Source organism: Mugil cephalus, chromosome 9 (genome assembly GCF_022458985.1).
Source record: "Mugil cephalus isolate CIBA_MC_2020 chromosome 9, CIBA_Mcephalus_1.1, whole genome shotgun sequence".
Lineage (NCBI taxonomy): Eukaryota > Metazoa > Chordata > Actinopteri > Mugiliformes > Mugilidae > Mugil > Mugil cephalus.
The window spans coordinates 21,989,968-22,004,625 of NC_061778.1; the positions used below are offsets into that span (position 1 = coordinate 21,989,968).

A 14,658-nucleotide genomic window follows, 5' to 3' on the forward strand; every position below is an offset into this window, starting at 1 on the left:
TCCAAAATTGCCGGGGCGGACCAATCACCGCCCGCCGTCTCCATCTTTGCTCTCGGCCAATCCCCGCGGCCATTGTCCAAAATTGCGAGCCGGACCAATCGCGGTCCGCCATTTCCATCTTTCCGACGGCCAATCACGACGGCGCATCTCCAAAATTCAACCGTCCGGCCTTCACGCAGGCGCAGAAGACCTCTACTGTCATTTCAAATTTACCGCCTCGAATGATTGGAAAGACGTCCAACCTTCAGCTGCCTGTAACTACAAAAGGTAAATATGTGGCTAATATCATTGTATTCCGTCAGCTGTCTAGCTTGCTCGGTGTTAACTTTTCATTCATCGCAAAACGTAAACACGCTCTTTTTTAATGTTGTATTAAATAAACTAGCGGGTAGCTAGGCAGATATTAATGATATATTAAAGAGAAAAATAACTATTAAAAGAATCGACTTGACGTCGCATCGCATGTGTAGTTCAAACGTGACCGTTTTGCTCCGACAGCAACGTACGTTACTGTAACCCCGGTAACGTACAGTAACGCTCATCACTGTAACGTACTGTTATCAGTATGCCAGTATGACGTCAGAGTATGAGAGTATGTTCTTATGTACTTTTAGCATAACATTATGAATGAAATCTGTATAGTTTTCACTTCTGTTGTCACAAAAGTCTTGAATATGCACTGTTACCAGTTAATAATAAGCTACAGTAACGTTAGGCAGTAAATCTGTCTGCTGGTAACACTCACTTCTGTTGTAACCACAGTCTTCAACATGCCTAGCTGCTACTGGTAGGCTACTAGTTGATAATAAGCTAGGTATGAATCTGTATGTATTCATATAATGTCATAAATAATATAATATGTAGGCTACTGCTGTTAGTTTATAATTAGCTGTTTGTTTGTGTGACTGTATGCAAGTAAGAACGTGTGGTGTGCACACATATCTGTGTATTAGTAAGTTACAAAAGTGTGCACATTGGTCATATTTGTGTTATGAGCAAATATTAGCTGTATTGGTATAAATATCATTTTCCTGTTCATAGCAGATGACTTCCAAACAAAAAAAACATAGGGCCGTGGGAGAGGAGGAGGAGATCAGGCGTTTGGCCTCTGACGCAGGAAACAGACCGGCACCTCGGCAGAAGAAGTGGCATGATCTATGTCTAAAGGTAAACCTGGACAGAGTGACGTGTGTATCATATTAAATGTAAAGCTATGACGTATTTAAAGGGAACACCTTCTTATTCGCTGTCAAACATAGAGATTGAGAAATGCCCAATGCAGATGAGGGGACAGATGTCACTGTTTGGAGGTGCACAGAGCTGTAAATGTGGTTTTCATGTAAAGAAGGTATCTGAAGTCTCTTGTGAGGTGCTGGTGTTGAATTCTGTTGTATTACAATTTTTTTTTATCTTGTCTGTGAACCTGTAGCCTTCCAGTTCGCTCCCTGTCTCAGTGCATCCAGGAACCTCATGTACAGTGGCACAGCAGCCAGGGCCTTCACCTGCTGAGACGCTACAGCCAGGACTCTACCTGCAGGTTCACCACCACCACCACCACCAAAGGATGTCTCCTCAGCTAGTGGTGAACCTTGGCATCAGTAAGTAATGAGGATTTACTTGTGCTGATATTTACATTATTATTATTAGAATTATTATTAATATAACTCCGGTTTCCTCCCACCTCTAAAGACATTCTCGTTAGGCTGATTGGTGACTCTAAATTGACCCTCGGTGTGAGTGTGAGTGAATGGTTGTGTGTCTCTGCGTTAGCCCTGTGATAGACTAGCGACCTGTCCAGGTTGTACCCCGCCTCTCACCTGATGCCAGCTGGGATAGACTCCCGTAACCCCCACGACCCTAGTGCAGGATTAAGTGATACAGAAGATGAGATGAGATGAGATTATTAACATACTCAACTATAAAAAATGTCCCAGTTAAGGTCATTTTTTTCTTTTTGTCAGTTTACAAAGCCACAGTTTAGTGGCTCTCATGGTGCCATGTTAAAGCCAAACTTAAGTTTGGCTGGGAAGCATTCACTTATGTAAAGTAAAGAGAATGATACATAGATAGACTTTGATTTAATAAATACACTGGTACACTGTTATCGTTTTCATGTAGCAGTAACTATAGTGGGGCTTTCATGCATTCATTCCATGTTTAATTGATTTGGTTTTATTGACTGCTGTACCAATAATGATAGATTCATTCATTCTTTACCATCTACGGTCATCATATAATGTGAACTGTGCCTTCATTCCCTCAGACCTCTGATGTATCCAGCCCCATCACAAGCCCCACAAAAAGAAAAGTGTCACCACCTGGACGCACACTGTTTCTCCTGTGTCTCTTCCTCCTTCTCCTGTTCCTGTATCAAGCTTCTTCCATTCTGCCTCCACTGCTACAGCTGTAAGAACATATTCTACTACACAAGAGCTGCTCTTGAGTAGATTGTTATCATATCGATGTATTAAACTTATTATTTTAAGTATTTTCTTTTCTTTTTATTGAGTGTTATCTGCCACCTGCTCCTGTGTCTCCCCAGGAACCCCCTCTGCTCCTCTCACCTTGCCATTGCCTAAAAATGTGGGGATCGTACCTGTTTCAGATGCTGCCTGGATGCCCACAAAGCTGCTAAAGACATTTCAGCAGCCCTGTGGAAAGACCAGCGTCTTTTCAAAGACCTGAAACTGTGGTATGATCCACCAGAGTCCTCCCTCATATACCATCAGGTCCTCACTCCTGAGCGCTTCTTCCACCACGACTTTTCTCATGGAAAAAACATGGTGTGACATTCTTTGTCAATATGTATATAATGTAAATAGTTTTAAAAGAAAAAAGTCTTAATTTGCTGCTGTTCTATTTTGTTTTTTAACTTTAACACACGTGTTTGTGAGTGTGTGTGTGAAATTTGTAATAAATTTGTTACATTTCAGTGACTGTCTTCATTTTTTACTGCAAAAATGCAAACTCACTCATAGAAAACGATAACATTGTTGCAGTACTTCATTCAGAAATATAAAAATGACTATAAAAGTACATTTAGGTACATGTGATAACACTTGGTAGTAGTCTGTGTTAAAGGCCTCATGTTCCAACGGTGGAATCGAACCGGCGACCTTTGGGTCAAGAGCCTCCTATGCTTTTCTGCAGTTAAGTGTCATATTTGGTTAAATTTCTCAAATTAATAGACCAGAATATGTGTGATTTTACTTGTGATGGACAGTAGAGACACTAATAACTACAGGGTCCTTCCATCTTTTCAAAATTTCCTCTCTTTTCCTTCTTTTTCCTTCTTCCCCCTTCTTCTTCTTCTTCTATTAATTTGAGAAATCTAACCAAACATGACCCTAACTGCAGAAAAGCATAGGAGGCTCTTGACCCAAAGGTCGCTGGTTCGATTCCACCCTTGGAACATGAGGCCTTTAACACAGACTACTACCAAGTGTTATCACATGTATCTAAATGTACTTTTATAGTCATTTTAATATTTCTGAATGAAGTACTGCAACAATTTTATCGTTTTCTATGAGTGAGTTTGCATTTTTGCAGTAAAAAATGAAGACAGTCACTGAAATGTAACAAATTTATTACAAATTTCACACACACACTCACAAACACGTGTGTTAAAGTTAAAAACCAAAATAGAACAGCAGCAAATTAAGACTTTTTTCTTTTAAAACTATTTACATTATATACATATTAACAAAGAATGTCACACCATGTTTTTTCCATGAGAAAAGTCGTGGTGGAAGAAGCGCTCAGGAGTGAGGACCTGATGGTATATTAGGGAGGACTCTGGTGGATCATACCACAGTTTCAGGTCTTTGAAAAGACGCTGGTCTTTCCACAGGGCTGCTGAAATGTCTTTAGCAGCTTTGTGGGCATCCAGGCAGCATCTGAAACAGGTACGATCCCCACATTTTTAGGCAATGGCAAGGTGAGAGGAGCAGAGGGGGTTCCTGGGGAGACACAGGAGCAGGTGGCAGATAACACTCAATAAAAAGAAAAGAAAATACTTAAAATAATAAGTTTAATACATCGATATGATAACAATCTACTCAAGAGCAGCTCTTGTGTAGTAGAATATGTTCTTACAGCTGTAGCAGTGGAGGCAGAATGGAAGAAGCTTGATACAGGAACAGGAGAAGGAGGAAGAGACACAGGAGAAACAGTGTGCGTCCAGGTGGTGACACTTTTCTTTTTGTGGGGCTTGTGATGGGGCTGGATACATCAGAGGTCTGAGGGAATGAAGGCACAGTTCACATTATATGATGACCGTAGATGGTAAAGAATGAATGAATCTATCATTATTGGTACAGCAGTCAATAAAACCAAATCAATTAAACATGGAATGAATGCATGAAAGCCCCACTATAGTTACTGCTACATGAAAACGATAACAGTGTACCAGTGTATTTATTAAATCAAAGTCTATCTATGTATCATTCTCTTTACTTTACATAAGTGAATGCTTCCCAGCCAAACTTAAGTTTGGCTTTAACATGGCACCATGAGAGCCACTAAACTGTGGCTTTGTAAACTGACAAAAAGAAAAAAATGACCTTAACTGGGACATTTTTTATAGTTGAGTATGTTAATAATCTCATCTCATCTCATCTTCTGTATCACTTAATCCTGCACTAGGGTCGTGGGGGTTACGGGAGTCTATCCCAGCTGGCATCAGGTGAGAGGCGGGGTACAACCTGGACAGGTCGCTAGTCTATCACAGGGCTAACGCAGAGACACACAACCATTCACTCACACTCACACCGAGGGTCAATTTAGAGTCACCAATCAGCCTAACGAGAATGTCTTTAGAGGTGGGAGGAAACCGGAGTTATATTAATAATAATTCTAATAATAATAATGTAAATATCAGCACAAGTAAATCCTCATTACTTACTGATGCCAAGGTTCACCACTAGCTGAGGAGACATCCTTTGGTGGTGGTGCAGGTAGAGTCCTGGCTGTAGCATCTCACCAGGTGAAGGCCCTGGCTGCTGTGCCACTGTACATGAGGTTCCTGGATGCACTGAGACAAGGAGCGAACTGGAAGGCTACAGGTTCACAGACAAGATAAAAACAATTTGTAATACAACAGTATTCAACACCAGCATGTCACAAGAGACTTCAGATACGTTCTTTACATGAAAAAACACATTTACAGATCTATGCACTTCCAAACAGTGACATCTGTCCCCTCATCTGCATTGGGCATTTCTCAATCTCTATGTTTGACAGCGAATAAGAAGGTGTTCCCTTTAAATATGTCATAGCTTTACATTTAATATGATACACATATCACTCTGTCCAGGTTTACCTTCAGACATAGATCATGCCACTTCTTCTGCCGAGGTGCTGGTCTGTTTCCTGCCTCAGAGGCCAAACGCCTGATCTCCTCCTCCTCTCCCACGGCCCTATGTTTTTTTTGGTGGAACCATCTGTTATTAACAGGAAAATGATATTTATACCAATGCAGCTAATATTTGCTCATGACACAAATATGACCAATGTGCACACTTTTGTAACTTACTAATGCACAGATATTTGTGCACACTGTAGGTTCTTACTTGCATACAGTCACACAAACAAACAGCGAATTATAAACTAACAGCAGTAGCCTACATATTATATTATTTATTATTATTTATGACAACAGAAGTGAATACTAGCTTATTATCAACTAGTAGCCTACCAGTAGCAGCGGTGCATGTTGAAGACTGTGGTTACAACAGAAGTGAGTGTTACCAGCAGACAGATTTACTGCCTAACGTTACTGTAGCTTATTATTAACTGGTAACAGTGCATATTCAAGACTTTTGTGACAACAGAAGTGAAAACTATACAGATTTCATTCATAATGATATGCTAAAATTACATAAGAACATACTCTCATACTCTGACGTCATACTGGCATACTGATAAACAGTACGTTACAGTGATGGAGCGTTACTGTACGTTACCGGGAGTTACAGTAACGCACGTTGCTGTCGGAGCAAAACGGTCACGTTTGAACTACACATGCGATGCGACGTCACAGTCGATTCTTTTAATAGTTATTTCTCTCTTTAATATATCATTAATATCTGCCTAGCTACCCGCTAGTTTATTTAATACAACATTAAAAAGGAGCGTGTTTACGTTTTGCGATGAATGAAAAGTTAACACCGAGCAAGCTAGACAGCTGACGGAATACAATGATATTAGCCACATATTTACCTTTTGTAGTTACAGACGGCTGAAGTTTGTACGTCTTTCCAATCATTCGAGGCGGTAAATTTGAAATGACAGTAGAGGTCTTCTGCGGCTGCGTGAAGGCCGGACGGTTGAATTTTGGAGATGCGCCGTCGTGATTGGCCGTCGGAAAGATGGAAATGGCGGACCGCGATTGGTCCGGCTCGCAATTTTGGACAATGGCCACGGGGATTGGCCGAGAGCAAAGATGGAGACGGCGGGCGGCGATTGGTCCGCCCCGGCAATTTTGGACAATGGCCACAGCGATTGGCCGACGCAAAGATGGAGAAAGATGGAGACGGAGCGACGTGATTGGAGGGGAAGATACAGACTCTCGCTCCCCCGCTCCGCTCAGCATGCGAGAGGTAGCGGGATCGATGCCCGCATCCTCCAGTTATTATTTTTTTTGTTTTGTTTTATGTAGCACAGGTTTAGAGGTGCAGTGGTTATACATTTCGTACAGCCAAATGTAAATCTTAATTATATGATAGTGAGCTATTTTATTGCATTTAAAAATGTTGCATTCTGAAGAGGATTAATTAATGGTCTTGGACATTATAGAATCACTTTCCTCACTGCAGGATAAATAAAGGTTTTCTTATTCTAATTTCCAATTACTTTCTGTAACTTCAAAAACGTTTGCGTCACTGTCCATTTGAACTAGGAAGCTTCGTCCAGTTAACTTTTCTTAATGTGTCTGCAGGCAGTAAATTCCCAAGCACTTCTGTTTCTGTCATGTGTCACATCATTACTGATTCAGTGCAACTAAAAGGCATTTGTGCCCATGCATCACACTGATGGTGTTTTCACTTATGATGTTGGAGGCTTCAGATCTTGAACTGTTCCTAACTTTGTCCAGACGTTTTTCTCCCTGTTATTCTTGTCGTTCTGGTACAGGTTGACCATAATTTCGTCTGTCTACAGAAGTTGTGGAGCTGGAACTGTCCTGTCATCGCTTGTCCTCAGAGGTAAGCTTTCTTCTGTTTATATGCGGTTTATCACAGCAAATACAAAACAAGTAAAAAATAAAAGTGAAACTTTAAGTCTCAAGTGAAAAGACACTTGTGAGGATTGTGAAAACCTTTGCCTGTTGCGTAGCTAAAACTCTCTATAGATTGGACCCATTGTGACTTTCTAGAGCCTGAAGAGCGGCTGGTCTGAAGATCTGAGATGTGTGGGGTGTAAATTAATGACTGATGACTGGCCAGTTCATAATTACAGGCCAAGTTCAAAAGCTGAATTGCATCAAAAAAATTATTTATTTATTTTTTTTCCAAAGGAGCAGTGATTTGGATCACATGACGATTCCACCATTCTGGTGATGATCACATATCTGAATCAGTATACAAAATGAGACTGCATACAGTATCACAGTGCAGCAGTATGTGAATAAAAGCTTATTAGGGTCACTTTCATGCTTCTGGAACCTTTTCTGAGCTACTCCTGGCTACTCTGCTGTGTTTTTCAGTAACAGGGTTTCAAAATAACATAAGATAAAATAAGATAAGGTAAAATAATAATAATAATAATAATAATGATAATAACACATCGGATCAGTGTATTAAAGTAAGCAAGTATCAAATCCAGAATAACTATAAAAAAATAAATTGTGTACTATATTTGCAAAGCTCTACCAGAGAGTGGTAATTGCATAGTTACTCCACAGTAAACACTGATTTTTATTGCACAGTGAAGATGTGCATGAAAACTGTGACTTGAGTTGTGGTGTGTCTATATCTGTGTTTGGTTTACTTGGTTCTATATATTTTAAGTGTCTCCAGACTGCTGCTGGCCCTCTTCCTCTTCCTAGTGTTGTGAGCTGGTACGCTGTCACACTGTAGTACAGACACATATGTCATTGTTGGGAGGGACTATATAACTTATAGTAAAATAAATAAAATAAAAAATAACATACAGGTTGGGGTGCTGCGTTAAATGTAAATGTAAGCCGACTGCACATCAAATAAATGTTAATTTAAATAAATGCATCTACATGGATTTAGCCTAAATGATAAGCGTGACATGACACCTGTCAATCACTTACAAGAATTAAATGAGTGAAAGTGGAGCAGGGACTAAATCAGCCCATTTAGAGACGTTCCATTTTTCCCTTTTGACTATTTGGTGCCGTTTCTACCCTTGGTTTAACCAAAACTTTAAACAATCTGTTGTAAGTTATTTAAAAGATAATTTCTCATCATTTTCTGTGTCCCTGATGATAATAATACATTGAATAAAAACATTAATTGGGCATTTTTTCCCCTTTCATTCCTCACACATCGTTTGCATGCAGAAGAAAATCATCCCATAGTCAATGACGTTATAATATACTTTATAAGCTATATTGTGATTACCAATATGATTTCAGGACATGTACTGTTTAAATCCTGTGCACGTGAAAAAAAGAAATATTGATGTACGTTGAAATGTGATCGTCTTCTTTTTCTGATTAATCCGGGAGCAATAACAGGGGTTACCACTAGATGGCAACATAACACACAGTCTCTGTCGGTGTGACAATGTCTGATAAATCAATGTTAATATACCCATTGAAACAAGGTGATATTTTAAGCCAAGACGTATTTTTAATAATAATAATAAAAAGAAAAATTTCGTCAGAAAAAAACCTCTTAATCGGATACCACCATGAACAGTCCTGCGGTATAAGAACAGGACTTTAACACATCAGCACGCTGAAGGCTTTAGAGACCAGCAGGCTAAAGTGAATAGGTCTACGTATGTTTAATAGATTAGCGTATCCATGTTTAATAGATTCACTTTTTACCTTCTACGCGTTGTGAAGTGATTCGATGTTTTACCCCGCCCACCCTGTGTTCCTTCTTCAAGGAAATCGAGCATACCTGAGCGTACGCCATGGCTGTGTGTGCAGCTCCACTGTCAGTAAATTGTTGGAGCTTTATAGTCACTGTCGCATTGATCAGAGAGACCTGGAGTGGAACTGTCTTGTCATCGCCTGTCCTCAGAGGTAAACTTTGTTCTGTTTATGTGCGGTTTATCTCAGTAAATACAAAAAAGTAAAAGTGAAACTTAAAGTCTCAAGTGAAAGGACACAGAAAGGCTTATGAAAACATTTGACTGTCACGTAGTTAAAACTCTCTGTCGATGGGAAACACCTGAAGAGCGGCTGGTCTGAAGATCTGAGATCTCTGGGGAGTGAATCAAGCCCCAGGTGTTAACTCTTGTTACAGTAATAGTGTAGCAGCAGCAGCATTCTGCAGTAACTGTAAGGTAGACAAGGATGACTGGACAGTTCATAATTACAGGCCAGGCGAAAGTTGTTTCGCATTGGATTTTCCGTTCAGAAGAGGATATTAAAAAAACGAGGAATTAGTGGTTATTTGATTTTCATTTTAAAATTCAAAAATTCAAATTTAAAGCATTTTTCGTTACCGGGGCCAAGAGTAATGACCAAGCATCGGTCGATTTTCATTTTCTGTTTCTGTTGTATTTTTTCTTTTTTTCTCTTTGTGCGACCGGAAATTGCGGTTTTCAAAGTAAGAGTACGTATGAGGATTGCATGTTTTGCCAAAATAGCGCCTATATATGTATATATATATATATATATATATATATCAACATCTGTAAATAGCAGCGCCGAAATTCTTTACTTGCTCTTACTTTGAAAACGGCAACTTCCGGTCACACACATTTTATTTGTGGGTTTCTGTCTTCTACCGATTTTATTGTTTGTTTTTAGAAACAGAAAATAAAAATCAACCGATTTCTAAAGGTTTGGTCATCACTCTTGACCCTGGTTATGATTTTAATTTTAATTTAAAAATTTGAATTTTAAAATGAAAATCAAATAACCAGTAATTTTTCGTTTTTTAACATCCTCTTCTGAACGGAAAATCCAATGACCAAAACATAGACGGACCGTTGAAGAACTGTATCTGCATCAAAACTATTTTGAACAGTGATTTTGATCACATTATGATCCAACCACCCTGTTGATAATCTGACTCGTATCTGAATGCACAAAATGAGACTGCATACACTGTAGCGGTATGTGAATAAAAGCTTATTAGGGTCAGTAAGTATCAACTCTAAAATAAAAATAAACTGTGTACTATATTTGCAAAGCTCTAACATAGACTTGTGGTTGCACAGTTATTCCACAGTAAACACTGACATAACACAATGAAGATGTGCATGAAAACAGTGACTTGAGTTGTGGTGTGTCTGTAGCCTGCTGGGAGCAAACTCTGTCAAAGAGTGGCAGAAGGAGCTTTTAATATGAACATGTTCTCACTGTAGACTCTGACTTTGTCATCATCTCCCACCACCTCCACTGGGTCCAGGGAACATCCCAGGACAGAACTGTCCTTCCTGGACAACAACTAGTTTGTTAAACCTGTTCCAGTCTGCAGTCAAGATGCTGCATGTGCTTTCTGCACGTTAAAGCACCCGAGTATCAGTGTTGTCAATCCAGTGCATTTTCATCGTGTAAGTATTTGATGAGTGGGGCATATTAATGTCCATTCCCTGGATTAAAGTGCAAGGTAATTGTTTGCACCTGTGGAAGCCCATCATCAGCTCTTTGGTTTTCCCAGCATTGATCTGGAGACGGTTCAGCTGGAACCAGCCCACGAATGATGACCATGGATAAGCTCTTGGCATTTGTCATTTCTTTTTACAATTGACAGTGGACTATCTCAGTGGGACACCTCAATATGTCTGGTTCATCCTGAACACCTTGGACTTCCATTACAACACAGGGTTATGTGTCATATGCAGAAGGTCTCAAATGCAACTGTGGGGTGTATCAGGGAAGGACAAGAGCAGAAGTACAAGAATCTGGTGAACAACTTCATCAAATGGTGCAGAGCAAACCACCTTCAGGTCAATACAACTAAAACCAAAGAGGTGGATTTCTGGAGGTCTAGGCCTCACCTACAGCCTCTGGAGGTGCAATACACATCAACTGTCTGTCTGTGTTCTTGCTGTACAGGTACAATGGTGAACTGCTGTGGTCTGCTATCTTCCCAGAAGGAACCAGGTACTAAGTCTTACTACTTTACTCTATAACCTCTATTGTATTTAACCAGTTAATGAGAAGCCTTATTTGTGGCTGAAGACAAACAGAACTGTTTGTCTTTTGAAAGGTCCACTTTTGAAAGGTCTGTATGTGTCTAAGCTCTCTGTGTTTCTGTGTCAGTTCCTCTGAAGAGCATTGAGGTGGAGCTGGAGGTGAAGGATCATGTGGCTACAGTGGTCTCCACTCTCCTCTACGAGAACAAGGAGGACAAACCACTAGAGGCTGTTTTTGTCTTTCCTCTGCCTGGAGATGCTGCTGTCTGTCATTTCAGTGCTAAGATTGGACAGACTCAGATTGTAGCTGAGGTGAAGGAGAAAAAGGAGGTGAGCTGGACAGAAAGATTTACTGTGTGTACAGGAGCTGAATTAGAAACAGTAAACACAGTGAGGCTTCCTGACATGTGTCTCCTGTACTCATACAGGCTCGTGAGGATTATGATGATGCACTGAGCTCTGGTCAGCAGGCCTTCCTGTTGGAGGAGAGTGAGCAGAGTCCAGATATATTCTCTATGAGTGTAGGCCGTCTTCCTCCAGGAGAGAGCGCCTCCATCAGGCTGGAGTACGTCACTGAGCTGGCTGTGCAGGCTGATGATGGACTGAGGTTCTGTCTGCCTGCTGTGCTCAACCCTCGCTACCAACCTCAAGGTAGGACAAGGAGACAATAGTTTGACCAGGAACTCTTAACTGTAGCTCAGTGTTCACCACACCTGTACAAGCTGACAGTTTTTATTGTAGCAATCACATTCTGTTTTCTAGATTTACATTACATTTTAAACATTTACATACAATCGTTTCCTGCAACAATAGAGAAGTGTGTGCATCAACCTTCCAGCCCAAACAATAAACATGTGACTCCCAGTTGTCTCTCCTATTGTTTACAGGCAGTGAAGGAGCCAGTGTCCAGGTGACCTCTGTCCCAGCCTCTCTGGTGCCCTACAGTCTGTCTTTTTCTGCCCGACTGTCCTCTCCACGTCCAATCTCTAAAGTAGAGTCCAGCTGTTCCTTGGATCCTCTCCAGTACCTCAACACTGATCAAACCCAGGCCACTGTAGGTAGAGTGACAATGTGTCTGCTGTGTGTTGTGGTGACTTGTCACAGCTTCATTTATATTTGTGTGTCTTGAACTGTAGATCAAGTTGGCTGCAGGACACAAGTTTGACAGAGATGTTGAACTGTTGATTTATTACAAAGACGCCCATCAGCCCACTGCTGTGGTGGAGGCAGGACAGGCCTCTGCCAAGCCTGGTGAGTACAAGTTGGTCAAGTTAATAGTTTACAAACATAATGTTCCTTATCCTCCAAATGATGATGTTTTAAAATAAAGAATAAGATTTGTGGTCATATTTCTGTCCCTGTCATGTTTCAGGATCTCTGATGGGTGATCCAGTGGTGATGCTGAGCCTGTACCCTGAGTTCCCTCAGTCTGTGATGTCTTCAGTCGCCTCATGTGGAGAGTTTGTGTTCTTACTGGATCGATCAGGGAGTATGCAGATGAGCAGCGCGAATCAACAGACACGCATTAGCAGTGCCAGGGTATTTATCATGTTATTTCTCTAAGTCTCTTGTAGTGTTCTCTCATGAAGTGGTCTTCACTGTCTTTTCTATCTTCTTGAAGGATACTCTGCTGCTTCTGTTGAAGAGCTTACCAATGGGATGCTATTTCAACATTTACAGTTTTGGGTCCAGCTATGAACACATCTTCTCGTAAGTCACTCCCTCATTTTAGATAAAGGCCTTTCAATTATTTGAGTTGATGTTTGTGTTGGTCCTGTATTTGTGTGATGACAGTCAGAGTGTGGAGTACAACCAGAAGACCATGGAGGAGGCTCTGAAGAAAGTTGAGGAGATGCAGGCTAATATGGGAGGAACAGAGATACTGAAGCCACTTCAACATATTTACAGACAGTCCTGCATTCCCAGTCAGCCAAGACAAGTAAGAGACACAAACCATCCGCCTGTCTCTAAAAGGACTTTACATTGAAATAATGCATTCCCTCACCCTAACCCTAATTATTAACTAATTGTAACCTTTACTCTAAAAGTAGCGGCTCATTTAAAGTACTGACACCAGGTAAACACCACAGCCTACGAATGCAGCCAACACAGATACAAGTTATTTATACGTGTGCTCCTCAGTATGACTTGCTTTGTAAAAATGACTTTGGAAAGGCATCACTGTAAACTGCAAAATTACTAGTTTGTCGACATTAATACTAGGCTAACACAAAGTGCTAATTGTAGTTAGACATTGGTACTGTAACAGTAGCATGTCTGCTGTAGTTTTAATTTGTTCGTACTTACCACACATCATTATTTTACCAGGAAAACCTTTTGTTATGTAACTTATGTGTAAACTCTCCCCCCCAGCTGTTTGTCTTTACTGATGGAGAGGTGGGGAACACCAAAGAAGTCATTGATCTGGTAAAGAAGAATTCAGGTTCCCACAGGTGAAACCACAGAAACACCCACAGTATTCCCACAGTCAGTGCGTTTACATGCAGAGCTTAATCGAGCTATGCTCAAAATTCGACTTTCTCACTACAGTCCTTGTCCCAGTTTACATGCAGCGCAAGAAAATCGAATAACTGTTCTCCTCTTCCACACTATGTTGCGATACGTATCTTTTCAGCGGAATAATACCACGTTAATATGGCCTGATTTCCGGTTGACGTGATATAATAAACAAGAGTCTTTCATGCGGCAGACCGGCATTTCAAACAACAACCAGACAGATAATAGTACATTTTTTAATCTCGTACATGATGTTCGCGCTACTTCTAGTGCGTGAGGAGTCCGATTAAGGTAATAATTATTTTTTTTCTTGTGCATGTAAACGCACTGACTGTCTTCCATGTGTTGAGTGGATCTAAATCAAACTGCTGTATTGTAGGTGTTTCTCTTTTGGGATTGGGGAAGGGGCCAGCTCTGCTCTTATCAATGGCTTGGCCAAGGAGGGAGGAGGTCACGCTCAGTTCATCACAGGAACTGACAGGATGCAACCAAAAGTGAGTAAACACAATGAAGATGCAGCAGTAAACCTGTGTCTGGACAGAGACCATGGTTCCAGTGAGTAAAAACTCAGTGTCTCTCCCAGATGTTTCAATAGATTTTTACATTTCTACATTATTTTTCAGGTTATGCAGTCACTGCGATTTGCTCTACAGCCAGCTGTGGTGGACATCTCAGTCACATGGGATTTACCAAAGGGAGTGTCTGTCACTGTCCTCTCTCCACCAATCACAGCTCTTTTCCAGGGTCAGAGGTCACTGGTTTATGGCCAGCTCACTGGAGAGGTAGGAGCAGCTCCATGTCATGTTGTGTTTCTGTCATCAGGTATGTGATGACAGTAATTAACATGATTTCTAA

The 14,658-nt window shown here is 40.7% G+C and overlaps 1 protein-coding gene and 2 long non-coding RNA genes across 6 annotated transcripts; 2 read left to right on the forward strand and 1 right to left on the reverse strand.

The window, feature by feature from the left end:
• The first annotated feature begins 1,407 nt into the window (after positions 1-1,407).
• LOC125013854 lies at positions 1,408-3,248 on the forward strand. The gene is made up of 3 exons (XR_007113406.1): positions 1,408-1,598; positions 2,264-2,406; positions 2,543-3,248. It is a non-coding gene; the product is annotated as an uncharacterized LOC125013854 (long non-coding RNA).
• Positions 3,249-3,868: 620 nt separating this feature from the next.
• Positions 3,869-5,049, reverse strand: LOC125013946. Its single transcript, XR_007113416.1, has 3 exons — positions 4,904-5,049; positions 4,096-4,238; positions 3,869-3,959 (listed from the first exon to the last, which is right to left on the reverse strand). It is a non-coding gene; the product is annotated as an uncharacterized LOC125013946 (long non-coding RNA).
• Positions 5,050-7,170: 2,121 nt separating this feature from the next.
• Positions 7,171-14,658, forward strand: LOC125013984 (von Willebrand factor A domain-containing protein 5A-like). 4 transcript variants are annotated; one of them, XM_047594965.1, is made up of 13 exons: positions 9,095-9,220; positions 10,513-10,701; positions 11,207-11,254; positions 11,414-11,616; positions 11,715-11,937; positions 12,174-12,340; positions 12,423-12,537; positions 12,659-12,825; positions 12,908-12,996; positions 13,081-13,225; positions 13,660-13,739; positions 14,183-14,297; positions 14,427-14,658. In XM_047594965.1, the coding sequence occupies exons 2-13, from the start codon at positions 10,638-10,640 to the stop codon at positions 14,631-14,633; spliced, it is 1,623 nt and encodes a 540-aa protein (XP_047450921.1). In that variant the 5' UTR covers positions 9,095-9,220; positions 10,513-10,637; the 3' UTR covers positions 14,634-14,658. The 4 variants fall into 4 exon arrangements, with proteins under 4 accessions (XP_047450923.1, XP_047450920.1, XP_047450921.1 ...); XM_047594967.1 differs by lacking the exons at positions 9,095-9,220; positions 10,513-10,701 and adding an exon at positions 7,171-7,202; XM_047594964.1 differs by lacking the exon at positions 10,513-10,701 and having other exon boundaries at positions 9,069-9,220.